The sequence below is a fragment of the Lonchura striata genome, chromosome 28, assembly GCF_046129695.1.
Source record: "Lonchura striata isolate bLonStr1 chromosome 28, bLonStr1.mat, whole genome shotgun sequence".
In the NCBI taxonomy this organism is placed as follows: Eukaryota; Metazoa; Chordata; class Aves; order Passeriformes; family Estrildidae; genus Lonchura; species Lonchura striata.
In genome coordinates this window covers 7,285,816-7,300,339 of record NC_134630.1, presented here as the reverse complement: position 1 = coordinate 7,300,339, position 14,524 = coordinate 7,285,816, and the positions used below count along the sequence as shown (strand labels likewise).

Here is a 14,524-nt window from a genome sequence, read left to right as displayed (position 1 = left end):
CCTTCTAGTTTTTTTTCCTTTCTATTTCAGCACCAAAACAAAACAAACAAACAAAAAAATCTGGAATTTTCTTCTGGTTTTTTTCATCTAGGTTTTTCATCTAGTTTATTTTTTCTTCCTATTTCAGCACCAAAAAAACCCAAACAAACAAAAAAGGAATTTTCTTCCAGTTTTTTCTTCCAGTTTTTTTCTTCCAGTTTTTTTTCTTCATATTTTAGCACCAAAAAGCAAAACCAAAAAACAAAAAAGGAATTTCTTCTGTATTTTAGCCCCCAAAACAAAACAAAACAACAAAAAAATTGGAACTTTCTTCTCTATTTTAGCCCTTAAAAACAAACAACAAAAAAATTTTTTTCTTGCAGTTTTTTTCTCCCATTTTTTTTCCTTCCAGTGTTTTTTCCCTTCCTATTTTAGCACCAAAAAAAAACCCCAAAAAATCACTTTGAGCTGAGTTTCTGCCTTGTTTACTTTGGGGCCGGGGGAGCGGAGCCAGCGGTGACGCGGCCGGAGAGGAGCCGAGAGGGGGAAGGAGGGAGGGAGGAAAAGAGAGATGGATGGAGAGGAGGAGGGCAGGGAGGAAGGAGGGAGGGAGGAAAAGAGAGATGGATGGAGAGGAGGAGGGCAGGGAGGAAGGAGGGAGAGAGGAGGGAGAAAGGAGGGAGGGAGGAAAAGAGAGATGGATGGAGGAGGAGGAGGGCAGGGAGGAAGGAGGGAGGGAGGAAAAGAGAGATGGACAGAGGAGGAGGAGGGCAGGGAGGAAGGAGGGAGAGAGGAGGGAGGGAGGAAAAGAGAGATGGACGGAGGAGGAGGGCAGGGAGGAAGGAGGGAGGGAGGAAAAGAGAGATGGACGGAGGAGGAAGGCAGGGAGGAAGGAGGGAGAGAGGAAAAGAGAGATGGATGGAGGAGGAGGAGGGCAGGGAGGAAGGAGGGAGAGAGGAAAAGAGAGATGGATGGAGGAGGAGGAGGGCAGGGAGGGGAGGAGGGAGAAAGGAGGGAGGGAGGGAGGGAAGGAGGGAAGGGAGGAAGGAGGGAGAAGGGAGGGAGGAGGGAGGGAGGGAGAAGGAGGAAGGAAGGAGGGAGGGAAAGAGGGAGGAAGGAGGGAGAGAGGAAAAGAGAGATGGACGGAGGAGGAGGAAGGCAGGGAGGGGAGGAGGGAGGGAGAAGGAGGGAGGAGGGAAGGGAGAAATGCAGGGAAGGAGGGAGGGAGTGAGGGAGGAGGGAAGGAGGGAAGGGAGGAAGGAGGGAGGGAAAGAGGGAGGAAGGAAGGAGGGAGGGAAAGAGGGAGGAAGGAGGGAGAGAGGGAGGGAGGGAGTGAGGAAGGCAGGAAGAAGAGGAAGGAGGGAGAAAGAGGCAGGGAGGAAGGAGAGAAGGAGGAAGGCAGGAGGGAGGGAGAAGGAGGAAGGAGGGAAGGAGGTAGGAAGGAGGCAGGAGGGAGGGAGAAGGAGGAAGGAGGGAGGGAAGGGAGGAAGGAGGGAGGCAGGAAGGAGGGAAGGCAGGGAGGAAGAAGGGAGGGAGAAGGAGGGAAAGAGGGAGGCAGGAGGAAGGAGGGAGAGAAGGAGGGAGGCAGGAGGGAAGGAGGAAGGAGGGAAGGAGGTAGGAAGGAGGGAGGGAAGGAGGGAGGCAGGAGGGAAGGATGAAGGAGGCAGGAGGAAGGAGGGAGGGAGAAGGAGGAAGGAGGGAGGGAGGGAGGAAGGGAGGGAGGGAGGGAAGGAGGAAGGAGGGAGGCAGGAGGGAAGGAGGGAAGGAGGGAGGGAAGGAGGCAGGAGGAAGGAGGGAGGCAGGAGGAAGGAGGAAGGAGGGAGGCAGGAGGAAGGAGGAAGGAGGGAGGCAGGAGGGAAGGAGGGAGGCAGGAGGCAGGAGGGAGGGAAGGAGGCAGGAGGAAGGAGGGAGAAGGAGGCAGGAGGGAGGAGGAAGGAGGGAGGCAGGAGGCAGGAGGGAGGCCGGCGCCCATAAATAGCCGGGCTGGCGGGGCAGAGCAGCCCCCGCCGCGATGGCCGCAGCCCCGCTGCCGCTGCTGCCGCTGCTGCTGCTCGTGTGCGCTCCGCTCGGCCGGGGCCAGCAGAGGAGGATCGGTAAGCGCTGCCCGGCTCCGGTGCGCTCGCATCGTGCTCCCATTCTACTCGCATTTAGTGATGGTTTAATTCTGATGTAACCCCAATTTTATACAGGTTTTACTCTCATTTAATGAGGAGTTAACTCTGATGTAACTCCAGTTTTATACAGGTTTTACTCTGATTTAATGATGAGTTAATTCTGATGTAACTCCAGTTTTATACAGGTTTTACTCTCATTTAATGATGAGTTAATTCTGATGTAACTCCAATTTTATACAGGTTTTACTCTCATTTAATGATGAGTTAATTCTGATGTAACTCCAATTTTATACAGGTTTTACTCTGATTTAATGAGGAGTTAATTCTGATGTAACTCCAATTTTATACAGGTTTTACTCTGGTTTAATGAGGAGTTAATTCTGATGTAACTCCAGTTTTATACAGGTTTTACCCTGATTTAATGAGGAGTTAATTCTGATGTAACTCCAATTTTATACAGGTTTTACCCTGATTTAATGAGGAGTTAACTCTGATGTAACTCCAGTTTTATACAGGTTTTACTCTCATTTAATGATGAGTTAACTCTGATGTAACTCCAATTTTATACAGGTTTTACTCTGATTTAAAGTTGATTTAATTCCAATTTTATACTCATTTTACTCTGGTTTAACTCCAATTTTATACTGATTTAACTCGGATTTGATTTAACTCAGATTTAATGATGGATTTACTCTGACTTTACTCCGATTTTATTCTGATTTAACTCTGATTTAATGATGATTTAATTCTGATTTAACTCCAATTTTACACTGCTTTAACTCTCCTTTAACTCTGCTTTAAGTCTGCTCTATCTCCAATTTTACTCTGATTTAACTCTAACTCTGATTTAATGTTGATTTCATTCTGCTTTAACTAAGGATTAACTTGGGTTTAATTCTACTTTAACTCTACTTTAACTCTGATTTAATGTGGATTTCATTCCTCTTTAACTCCACTTTAACTCCGCTTTAATCCTGATTTAACTCTACTTTAACTGGGATTTAATCCTGATTTAACTCCGCTTTAACTCCACTTTAACTCCGCTATAACTCCGCTTTAATCCTGATTTAACTCTGCTTTAATGCTGATTTAATGCTGATTTCATTCTGCTTTAACTCCACTTTATTTCTCCTTTAATTCTGACTCAATTCTGATTTTTTGAGGCTTTTTTAGGCTGCTCTGCAAATGCTGAGGGGTGGAAGGCAGCTGGAGCCTGAAAATATTGAAGGGACTTCTATAGGAAAACTGTAAATGGTCCATGAGATTTTTTTCCCCCAATTTTCCTCCTGAGAGGTGAAACTTTATTTAAGGAAAAGAAAGGAAATCAATAATTGAAGGAAAAGAAAGGAAATCAATAATTGAAGGGAAGGCCTGACCTCCAGGAATGTTCAAATTCCACTTTTCCAACCCTGCTTTTGGGGAATTCTCAGCTCTGGCAATCCAAATTATTATTCCCAATCCAAAAGTTACTGGAGAGCTCACAAATATTCACTTTTTTTTTTATTATTTTTATTTTTTTGGGGAAGATCCACGAGGTTTTTGGGTTTCTTTGTGGAAAATGAGGACTTTTTATTAAATCAGTGCTGAGAAATTCTCCCTGCTCGAGGATGCAGAGCCCAAATTCCAACTGATTTTCCCCCTGGACACACAGAGGGTTTTGTGGGATTTATTCCTGGTTTTCTCTTTGCTGTAGGTGAGGGGTGGTTTCTGTTGGGGGATTGGCAAATCAGGAGGAAAAGAGAGAAATTATGGGAAAAAATTAGAGAAATTGGGGGGGAATTGAGAAATTATGGGAAAAATTGAGGAATTATGGAGGAAAATGAGACATTATGGGGAAAATGGAGAAATTATAGGGGGAAAATATATAAATTATAGAAAAATTGAGAAATTGTGGGGGGAAATGGGAAATTGTAGGACTAAAATGGGAAATTGTAGGAAAAATTGAGAAATTAGAGAGAAAAAAGAGAAATGAGATTGTGCATCCTCATGGCCGCCGAGGAATTTGGGATTTGGGAGAATCCCTGAGTTAAACTGGGATGTCCAGTTCCCTTTGCACTCCCAAATGATCCCTAAAAATCCCCTAAAAATCCCCTAAAAATCCCCTAAAAATCCCCTAATCCCAGAAGCACGAGCTCCATCCTCCCTCCCTTGGGCAGATCCCGGATTTTTTCCCCTTCCCAAAGGGACCCTGCAGACCCCAAATCCCGTCGGGAGGGAATACCGGGATCCTTCCCTGGCTGAGCTCGGGACCTGCTCCTGCAGCATTCCCGATTTTCTCTGGAGCTGCTCCTGGCCCTCCGGCATTCCTGATTTCCTCTGGAGCTCATCCTGACCCTTCAGCATTCCCGGATTTCCCTGGAGCCCCTCCTGACCCTTCAGCATTCCCAGTTTTCCCTGGAGCATCCCCTGACCCTTCAGCATTCCCGGTTTCCCTGGAGCTCATCCTGACCCTTCAGCATTCCTGGATTTCCCTGGAGCATCCCCTGACCCTTCAGCATTCCCAGTTTTCCCTGGAGCCCCTCCTGACCCTTCAGCATTCCTGATTTCCTCTGGAGCTCATCCTGACCCTTCAGCATTCCCGGATTTCCCTGGAGCCCCTCCTGACCCTTCAGCATTCCCGGTTTTCCTGGAGCATCCCCTGACCCTTCAGCATTCCCGGTTTCTCCGGAGCCCCTCCTGACCTTTCAGCATTCCCGGTTTCCCTGGAGCTCATCCTGACCCTTCAGCATTCCCAGTTTCCCTGGAGCATCCCCTGACCCTTCAGCATTCCCGGTTTTCCTGGAGCCCCTGCTGACCCTTCAGCATTCCCGGTTTCCCTGGAGCCCCTCCTGACCCGCAGCATTCCCGGTTTCCCCGGAGCCCCTCCTGACCCTTCAGCATTCCCGGTTTCCCCGGAGCCCCTCCTGACCCTTCAGCATTCCTGGTTTCCCTGGAGCTCCTCCTGACCCTTCAGCATTCCCAGTTTTCCCTGGAGCTCATCCTGACCCTTCAGCATTCCTGATTTCCTCTGGAGCTCATCCTGACCCTTCAGCATTCCTGGTTTCCCTGGAGCTCATCCTGACCCTTCAGCATTCCCGGATTTTCCTGGAGCCCCTCCTGACCCTTCAGCATTCCTGGTTTCCCTGGAGCTCATCCTGACCCTTCAGCATTCCCAGTTTTCCCTGGAGCCCCTCCTGACCCTTCAGCATTCCCAGTTTTCCCTGGAGCTCATCCTGACCCTTCAGCATTCCCGGTTTTCCCTGGAGCATCCCCTGACCCTTCAGCATTCCCGGTTTTCCCCGGAGCCCCTCCTGACCCTTCAGAATTCCCAGTTTTCCCTGGAGCTCATCCTGACCCTTCAGCATTCCCGGTTTTCCCTGGAGCTCATCCTGACCCTTCAGCATTCCCAGTTTTCCCTGGAGCCCCTCCTGACCCTTCAGCATTCCTGATTTCCTCTGGAGCTCATCCTGACCCTTCAGCATTCCCGGTTTTCCCCGGAGCCCCTCCTGACCCGCAGCATTCCCGGATTTTCCTGGAGCCCCTCCTGACCCTTCAGCATTCCCAGTTTTCCCTGGAGCTCATCCTGACCCTTCAGCATTCCCAGTTTTCCCTGGAGCCCCTCCTGACCCTTCAGCATTCCCAGTTTTCCCTGGAGCTCATCCTGACCCTTCAGCATTCCCGGTTTCCCTGGAGCCCCTCTTGACCCTTCAGCATTCCCGGTTTCCCTGGAGTATCCCCTGACCCTTCAGCATTCCCGGTTTCCCTGGAGCCCCTCTTGACCCTTCAGCATTCCCGGTTTCCCTGGAGTATCCCCTGACCCTTCAGCATTCCCGGTTTCCCTGGAGCTCATCCTGACCCGCAGCATTCCCGGTTTTCCCGGCTGAGCCCGTGTCCTTTGTGTCCCAAGATCCCAGCCGGCCGCTGCCCGGTTCCGCCGCCCGCCCGGCCGCCGCCTTCAGCCGGAATCCCGGGAATGCCGTGGGAGCAGGTGAGAGCGGCCGGGATCCCGGGAATGCCGTGGGAGCAGGTGAGAGCGGCCGGGATCCCGGGAATGCCGCGGGAGCAGCGGAGAGCCCCGGGCATGGAGCTTTCCCATCCCGGAGCTTTCCCATCCCGGAGCTTTCCCATCCCGGAGCTTTCCCATCCCGGAGCTTCTTTCCCATCCCGGAGCTTCTTTCCCATCCTGGAGCTTTCCCATCCTGGAGCTTTCCCATCCTGGAGCTTCTTTCCCATCCCGGAGCTTCTTTCCCATCCTGGAGCTTCTTTCCCATCCTGGAGCTTCTTTCCCATCCCGGAGCTTCTTTCCCATCCCGGAGCTTTCCCATCCTGGAGCTTTCCCATCCCGGAGGTTCTTTCCCATCCTGGAGCTTTCCCATCCTGGAGCTTCTTTCCCATCTCGGAGCTTCTTTCCCATCCTGGAGCTTTCCCATCCCGGAGCTTTCCCATCCCGGAGTTTTCCCGTATTTTTCCTGGAGTTTTCCTGGAGTTTTCCCGGAGTTTTCCCGGATCCGCTGCTTCTGGCACCAAATCCCTTCCCCAGCGTGAGCTCCAGGGCTGTGCCAGAGGAGATCCGGGAGCTGCTCCCAAATCCCAGCCCCAAATCCCAGCCAGAAACTCCTTGGGATGGAGGCTGAACCCGGAATGTTACATTGTTCACAGGATAATACATGAATATTATCCATATGATTACTATGGTAATCTAATTTGTAATCATAGAATAGAAAATATTATATTACAATATAATATTTCTATTTTATAATATAAATATTACGTGAACAATAATTATTTTCGTATAATTATTGTTCATATGTGAATATATGACTATATCATATAGATTCGTAATTATTGTTCATATATGAATCTATGACAATATAATATAGGTTCATATATACACATTAACGTATAAACATATGTTTATACGTTAATGTGTATATAATGTTTTAAACATAAATATATGAATATATGAATATATATCCATCTAGAAATACATTTTCATATATTCATATGATCCATATAAATACATATAGATATATGGATATAATATATATATCCATATAAACCTTCCCAGGTTTATAATCAGCTGGATTATAAACCTGGGATCCTCTGGGATTTTCCCAACAATTTTGGGGTTTTTTTTAGGAGGAGAAGTTGGCCCAGAAATGCTGCAAGAAATGAGGGAAACCAACCGTGTGCTGCTGGAAGTTCGGGATCTGCTGAAGCAGCAGGTGGGTGAAAAATTCCCAATTCCCGATTTCCTGAGGGCTGGGAATTCTCTGCTCATTCTGGAACTGGGGAGATCCTTCCTGGGCCTAATTCCCGATTTTTTGAGGGCTGGGAATTCTCTGCTTCCTGTCTAGAGTGGGGAGGTTATTGCTACAAAACAGAACCCAGAGGTGGTTTGTAATTGGGAGATAAAGTTGGGAAAAACTCACGGCTTGGGAGAAACTTCAAGGTGGGAAAAAACCTTTGAGTTGGGAAAGAATTCCAGTTATAAAACCCCCTTGAGTTGGGAAAGAATTCCAATTGGAAAAACCTTTGAGTTGGGAAAAATTCCAGTTGAAAAAACCTTCAAGTTGGGATTCCCCGGGAGCTCCTTCCTGGTTTCCAGCAGGATTTGATGTTGGGAATTTGGGATTCCCCGGGAGCTCCTTCCTGGTTTCCAGCAGGATTTGATGTTGGGAATTTGGGATTCCCCAGGAGCTCCTTCCTGGTTTCCAGCAGGATTTGACGTTGGGAATTTGGGATTCCCCGGGAGCTCCTTCCTGGTTTCCAGCAGGATTTGGCGTTGGGAATTTGGGATTCCCCGGGAGCTCCTTCCTGGTTTCCAGCAGGATTTGACTTTGGGAATTTGGGATTCCCCGGGAGCTCCTTCCTGGTTTCCAGCAGGATTTGATGTTGGGAATTTGGGATTCCCCGGGAGCTCCTTCCTGGTTTCCAGCAGGATTTGATGTTGGGAATTTGGGATTCCCCGGGAGCTCCTTCCTGGTTTCCAGCAGGATTTGGCGTTGGGAATTTGGGATTCCCCGGGAGCTCCTTCCTGGTTTCCAGCAGGATTTGACGTTGGGAATTTGGGATTCCTCGGGAGCTCCTTCCTGGTTTCCAGCAGGATTTGATGTTGGGAATTTGGGATTCCCCGGGAGCTCCTTCCTGGTTTCCAGCAGGATTTGATGTTGGGAATTTGGGATTCCCCGGGAGCTCCTTCCTGGTTTCCAGCAGGATTTGGCGTTGGGAATTTGGGATTCCCCGGGAGCTCCTTCCTGGTTTCCAGCAGGATTTGACGTTGGGAATTTGGGATTCCCCGGGAGCTCCTTCCTGGTTTCCAGCAGGATTTGATGTTGGGAATTTGGGATTCCCCGGGAGCTTCTTCCTGGTTTCCAGCAGGATTTGGCGTTGGGAATTTGGGATTCCCCGGGAGCTCCTTCCTGGTTTCCAGCAGGATTTGATGTTGGGAATTTGGGATTCCCCGGGAGCTCCATCCTGGTTTCCAGCAGGATTTGACGTTGGGAATTTGGGATTCCCCGGCAGCTCCTTCCTGGTTTCCAGCAGGATTTGGCGTTGGGAATTTGGGATTCCTCGGGAGCTCCTTCCTGGTTTCCAGCAGGATTTGGCGTTGGGAATTTGGGATTCCTCGGGAGCTCCTTCCTGGTTTCCAGCAGGATTTGACGTTGGGAATTTGGGATTCCCCGGGAGCTCCTTCCTGGTTTCCAGCAGGATTTGTTTCAGCCCCGGGCGTGCCGGGTGCCCCCAGCTCAGCCCAGCCCGGCTGTTCCCTTGCAGATCAAGGAGATCACGTTCCTGAAGAACACGGTGATGGAATGCGACGCCTGCGGTGAGTGCCAGCCGTGCCCGCTGCTGCCAGCCCCAATTCCAGCTGCAATTCCAGCTGTGCCCGCTGCTGCCAGCCCCAATTCCAGCTGCAATTCCAGCCGTGCCCCGGGAGGAGCTTGAGGCACCCCAGATCTGAGACAGTGGCTCTGGGACACCCCAGAGTGGGGTGGGTGGTTTTGGGACACCTCATGGTGGCTCTGGGACACCCCAGAGTGGGGCGGGTGGCTCTGGGACACCTCATGGTGGCTCTGGGACACCTCATGGTGGCTCTGGGACACCCCAGAGTGGGGCGGGTGGCTCTGGGACACCTCATGGTGGCTCTGGGACATCCCACAGTGGCTCTGGAACACCGCAGGTTGTTCTGGTGGCTCTAGGATACCCCAGATCTGACCTGGTGGCTCTGGGCCACCCCAGCTTGTTCTGGTGGCTCTGGGACACCCCGGGCTGTCCCGGTGGCTCTGGGACACCCCACGGTGGCTCTGAAACACCCTGGTCTGTCCCGGTGGCTCTGGGACACTCTGGGACACCCCGGGCTGTCCCGGTGGCTCTGGGACACCTCATGATGGCTCTGGAACACCCCATGGTGGCTCTGGAACGCCCTGGGCTGTCCCGGTGGCTCTGGGACACTCTGGGACACCCCGGGCTGTCCCAGTGGCTCTGGAACGCCCTGGGCTGTCCTGGTGGCTCTGGAACACCTCATGGTGGCTCTGGAACACCCCATGGTGGCTCTGGAACACCCCGGGTTGTCCCGGTGGCTCTGGGACACCCCGGGCTGTCCCGGTGGCTCTGGGACACCCCACGGTGGCTCTGGGACACTCTGGGACACCCCGGGTTGTCCCGGTGGCTCTGGGACACCCCGGGCTGTCCCGGTGGCTCTGGGACACCCCACGGTGGCTCTGGAACACCCCGGGTTGTCCCGGTGGCTCTGGGACACCCCGGGCTGTCCCGGTGGCTCTGGGACACCCCACGGTGGCTCTGGGACACTCTGGGCCACCCCGGGCTGTCCCGGTGGCTCTGGGACACCCCATTGTGGCTCTGGGACACCCCAGGCTGTCCTGGTGGCTCTGGGACACTCTGGAACGCCCCAGGCTGTCCCGGTGGCCCCGGGCCGTGCCTCAGGCGCCGCTGTCCCGCAGGGATGCGGCCGGAGGTGACGGGCCCGGTGGTCACGGTGACGCAGTTCAGCCGCTGTGTGCCCAACCCCTGCTTCCCCGGCGTGCCCTGCACCGAGAGCGCCGGCGGCTTCCGCTGCGGGCCCTGCCCGGCCGGCTACAGCGGCAACGGCACGCACTGCGCCGACGTCAACGAGGTGAGGCGGCGGCGCTGGCATCGCCGGGGCAGTGCCTGGGCATCATCGGCCTTGGCGTCACCATGGCACTGCCTCGGCATTGGCCTTGGCATTGCCGGGGCATCATCGGCCTTGGTGTCACCATGGCACTGCCTCGGCATTGGCTTTGGCATCGCCGGGGCATCATCGGCCTTGGCGTCACCATGGCACTGCCTTGGCATTGCCTTTGGCATCGCCGGGGCATCGCCTGGGCATCATCAGCCTTGGCGTCACCATGGCACTGCCTTGGCATTGCCTTTGGCATCGCCGGGGCATCGCCTGGGCATCATCAGCCTTGGCGTCACCATGGCACTGCCTTGGCATTGGCCTTGGCATCAGCCTGGGCATCACCGGGGCATCATCGGCCTTGGCGTCACCATGGCACTGCCTCGGCATTGGCTTTGGCATCACCGGGGCATCATCAGCCTTGGCGTCACCATGGCATTGGCTTTGGCATCGCCGGGGCATCGCCTGGGCATCATCAGCCTTGGCGTCACCATGGCACTGCCTTGGCATTGGCTTTGGCATTGCCAGGGCATCGCCTGGGCATCATCGGCCTTGGCGTCACCATGGCACTGCCTTGGCATCGACCTTGGCATCGCCGGGGCATTGCCTGGGTATCATTGGCCTTGGCATTGCCGGGGCATCGCCCTGGCACTGCCTTGGCGTTGGCCTCGGGGGCAGGGACAGCCCTCAGTGCCTGCTGGAGCTGCAGCTCTGTGCCTGGCACACACCAGGATTCCTGCACTCTGGAATTCTGTGCCTGGCACACACCAGGATTCCTGCACTCTGGAATTCTGTGCCTGGCACGTTCCTGCACTCTGGAATTCTGTGCTTGGCACATTCCTGCACTCTGGAATTCTGTGCCTGGCACACACCAGGATTCCTGCACTCTGGAGTTCTGTGCCTGGCACACACCAGGGTTCCTGCACTCTGGAATTCTGAGCCTGGCACATTCCTGCACTCTGGAGTTCTGTGCCTGGCACACTCCAGGATCCCTGCACTCTGGAATTCTGTGCTTGGCACATTCCTGCACTCTGGAATTCTGTGCCTGGCACACACCAGGATTCCTGCACTCTGGAATTCTGTGCCTGGCACACTCCAGGATTCCTGCACTCTGGAATCCTGCGCCTGGCCCTCCCCAGGGAGGGTTTAGGGCCAGTCCAGTCAGGATTTCTCCCAACAAAATAAATCCTGAGGTTTGTGCCACACAGGGAGGGGAGTTTGGAACCAGAGCCGCCTCCCTGAGGATTTGTCAGAGATAAGATTGATGAGGTGTGGAGTGGGATCAAACAGTTCCCAGATAATCCTGAAACAGCAAATCTTAACCACAGGCTTTGTTCCTGCCCCTAAATCAATCCTTGCTGGGCAGATACCGTGCATTATTTGTAGGAAAATTTATCTTTTTTTAGGGAATGTGGCATTCCACCAATTCTAAGCTCTGTGTGTGTGCAAAGCTCTGCTCATCCGTGGATTTTTTTGTAGGGCTCCTGAGCTCTGTGCTTCCCAAACCACGAACTTGATTATCCCGCTCTTGCAGAACCTCAATTGCATTTCAATTTAAAAACCTGCTGAAGGCCCCGTGGGAGATTCTGGGATTGTCAGTCCAAAATACGGGATCCACTGTGTTCCTGTGGTGCATCTGCCAGCACAGAGCATAAAAACCCAGGGAAAAGGATGAAGTGCTGGAGGAAGCCAAGCATTTGGGGCGATTTTGGAAAGGGTGGTGAACCAACAACCGGTGTTGTGTTCCGAGGCCAGGGTGAGGAATTATCCAACCCCCGGGCTCTGCGGATTCCGGGAAGGAGAAGGTGAAGCAAGAGCAGCTCCCTGCAGAGCTCTGGGGCCACCTGAGGACGCTCAGAGCTCCGGGTGGCTTTGCTGTACTGCAGCCCAGGGGCCAGCCGAGCTGGGGGAGCCCCGGAGGAGCTGCTGTCCTTGACCTGCCTCCAGGCTAAAACTCCAAGAGCTGGACGTGCCCGGGGCTGGAGCTGCCCCCTGGCACAGCCCCGGGCACCCTCTCTCTTGTTTCAGTGCAATGCCAACCCCTGCTTCCCGAAAGTCCAGTGCATTAACACCAACCCCGGCTTCCGCTGCGACCCCTGCCCGCCCGGCTTCACCGGGCAGCTGCTGGAAGGGGTGGGCCTGGCCTTTGCCAGGGCCAACAAGCAGGTGAGAGCCTGGAACCTTCCGTGGCCTCAGGAGCTGGGAATCCTCTCCCCTCTGCAGCCGGGGCTCCAAGGCCTGCGAAGGAACGGGAGGGAAGCGCGAGGTGATGGTTCCTAAGGGCGGAAGGGATTCCTGAGGGATGGAAAGGGAGGGCTGGCAGGGAATTCCCACCCCTGGAAGTGTCCCAGGCCAGCTTGGAGCAGCCTGGGCTTGTGGAAGGTGTCCCTGGGGGTGGGATGAGTAAAGGTCCCTCCCCACCCAAACCGCTTTGGGATTCTGTGATTCCGTGTATTGGTGGGAATGCAGGGAGAGGAGAGTGCCCAGGATGTCCTGGCACCTGAGCCCCAGAGGCACCTCCCCAGTGCCAAACTGGGGCTGGGCAGAGCATCCCAACACCTCTGGGGCCGTGGGGCCGTCCTGGGGATGGGAGTGGGAATGAGAATGGGAATGGGAACAGGAACGGGAATGGGAATCCTTCCTGCTGGGACACAGACGAGTTCCTGCAGCTGCTGCCACCCCCTCCCAGCTTCTCTGACAGCTCCAGGCAGATTAAAAATCCCAACAGCCTGGGCTGATTGGGGTTTTTAGGGATAATTATCCCGCATGCGGCTCTGGGAATTTAGGGCTGGTCGTGGGATGCAGCCATTGAGCTTCCAAATCCACGGAGCCCCTTCCACAGTGAGGATATTCCAGCAGCTCGGCTCGGGGCTCAGCTCTGTTCCCAGGCTGGAACCTCTGCTGACTCTGGACAGGGCTCTGGAACCCTGCTGGGACCTGCCTCAAGCCTGGCAGCAGGAAAACTTGCTAGTCCTGGGCTAGTGAGGTGTGCCAGGGCTCTGCTGCTGCTGGGCCCGCCCAGGTCCCGGGGTTTGGCTGGAGGGAAGCCAAAGGTGTGTCCTGTTCTCCTGTTCTCCCTGGGCAGGTGTGCACCGACATCAACGAGTGTGAGACTGGAGCTGCCACCAATTGTGTCCCAAACTCCATCTGCATCAACACTCGGGTAAATCCGCAGGGATCGGGGAGGATCCCGGGCTGGGAGAGCTGGGAGAGCTGGGGGGGTTCAAATGAGAGGAGCAGCTCCAGGGAGAGCTTCCAGAGCCTGAAGGGGCTCCAGGAGAGCTGCAGAGGGACTGGGGACAATGCAGGGAGGGATAGGACACAGGGAATGGCTCCCACTGCCAGAGGGATGGATGGATGGATGGGAGATTGGGAATGGGGAATTGTTCCCTGGGATGGGATGGGACGGGACAGGATGGGATGGGATGGGATGGGATGGGATGGGATGGGATGGGATGGGATGGGATGGGATGGGATGGGATGGGACGGGACTGGATGGGATGGGATGGGATGGGATGGGATGGGATGGGATGGGATGGGATGGGATGGGATGGGACGGGATGGGATGGGACGGGACGGGACTGGATGGGATGGGATGGGATGGGATGGGATGGGATGGGATGGGATGGGATGGGACGGGACGGGATGGGATGGGACGGGACGGGACTGGATGGGATGGGATGGGATGGGATGGGATGGGATGGGATGGGATGGGATGGGATGGGATGGGATGGGACGGGACGGGACGGGACGGGACGGGATGGGATGGGATGGGATGGGATGGGATTCCCAGAGCCCCTGGATCCCTGGCAGTCTCCCAGGCCAGACCCCGGGACAGGGGGAGGTGTCCCGAGAAGGGGCTGCGGGAGGCATTTCCCGGGATTCCCCTCCAAGCTCCTCCTCGCCCTTTTCCCGCAGGGATCCTACAAGTGCGGGCCGTGCAAGCCGGGCTTTGTGGGGGATCAGATCAGCGGCTGCCGGAGCCAGACGGCCCCGGGGACGCGGCGCTGCCCCAACGGCGAGATCAGCCCGTGCCACGAGAAAGCCGAGTGCATCGTGGAGAGGGATGGCTCCCTGTCCTGCCAGGTCCGGGGCACTGCTGCACCCTGGCACCGGGCACCGTGCCACCGTGCCGAGGCTGGGCTCTGCTCCCCCCTCCCCAGTCCTGCACTGGGCTCTGCTCCCTCTCCCCAGTCCTGCACTGGGCTCTGCTCCCCTCTCCCCAGTCTGGGACTGGGCTCTGCTCCCCCCTCCCCAGTCCTGCACTGGGCTCTGCTCCCTCTCCCCAGTC

The 14,524-nt window shown here is 54.6% G+C and overlaps 1 protein-coding gene across 1 annotated transcript in view; it reads left to right on the top strand.

Moving 5' to 3' along the window:
• The window catches only part of COMP (cartilage oligomeric matrix protein), a 43,382-nt gene that overhangs the window by 20,114 nt on the left and 8,744 nt on the right, over positions 1-14,524 (top strand). The window contains exons 7-12 of the mRNA XM_077788857.1: positions 7,212-7,297; positions 8,850-8,901; positions 10,037-10,209; positions 12,262-12,399; positions 13,319-13,396; positions 14,152-14,319. Coding sequence (XP_077644983.1) covers positions 7,212-7,297; positions 8,850-8,901; positions 10,037-10,209; positions 12,262-12,399; positions 13,319-13,396; positions 14,152-14,319 — 695 coding nt within the window. The remainder of the gene's footprint in view (positions 1-7,211; positions 7,298-8,849; positions 8,902-10,036; positions 10,210-12,261; positions 12,400-13,318; positions 13,397-14,151; positions 14,320-14,524) is intronic.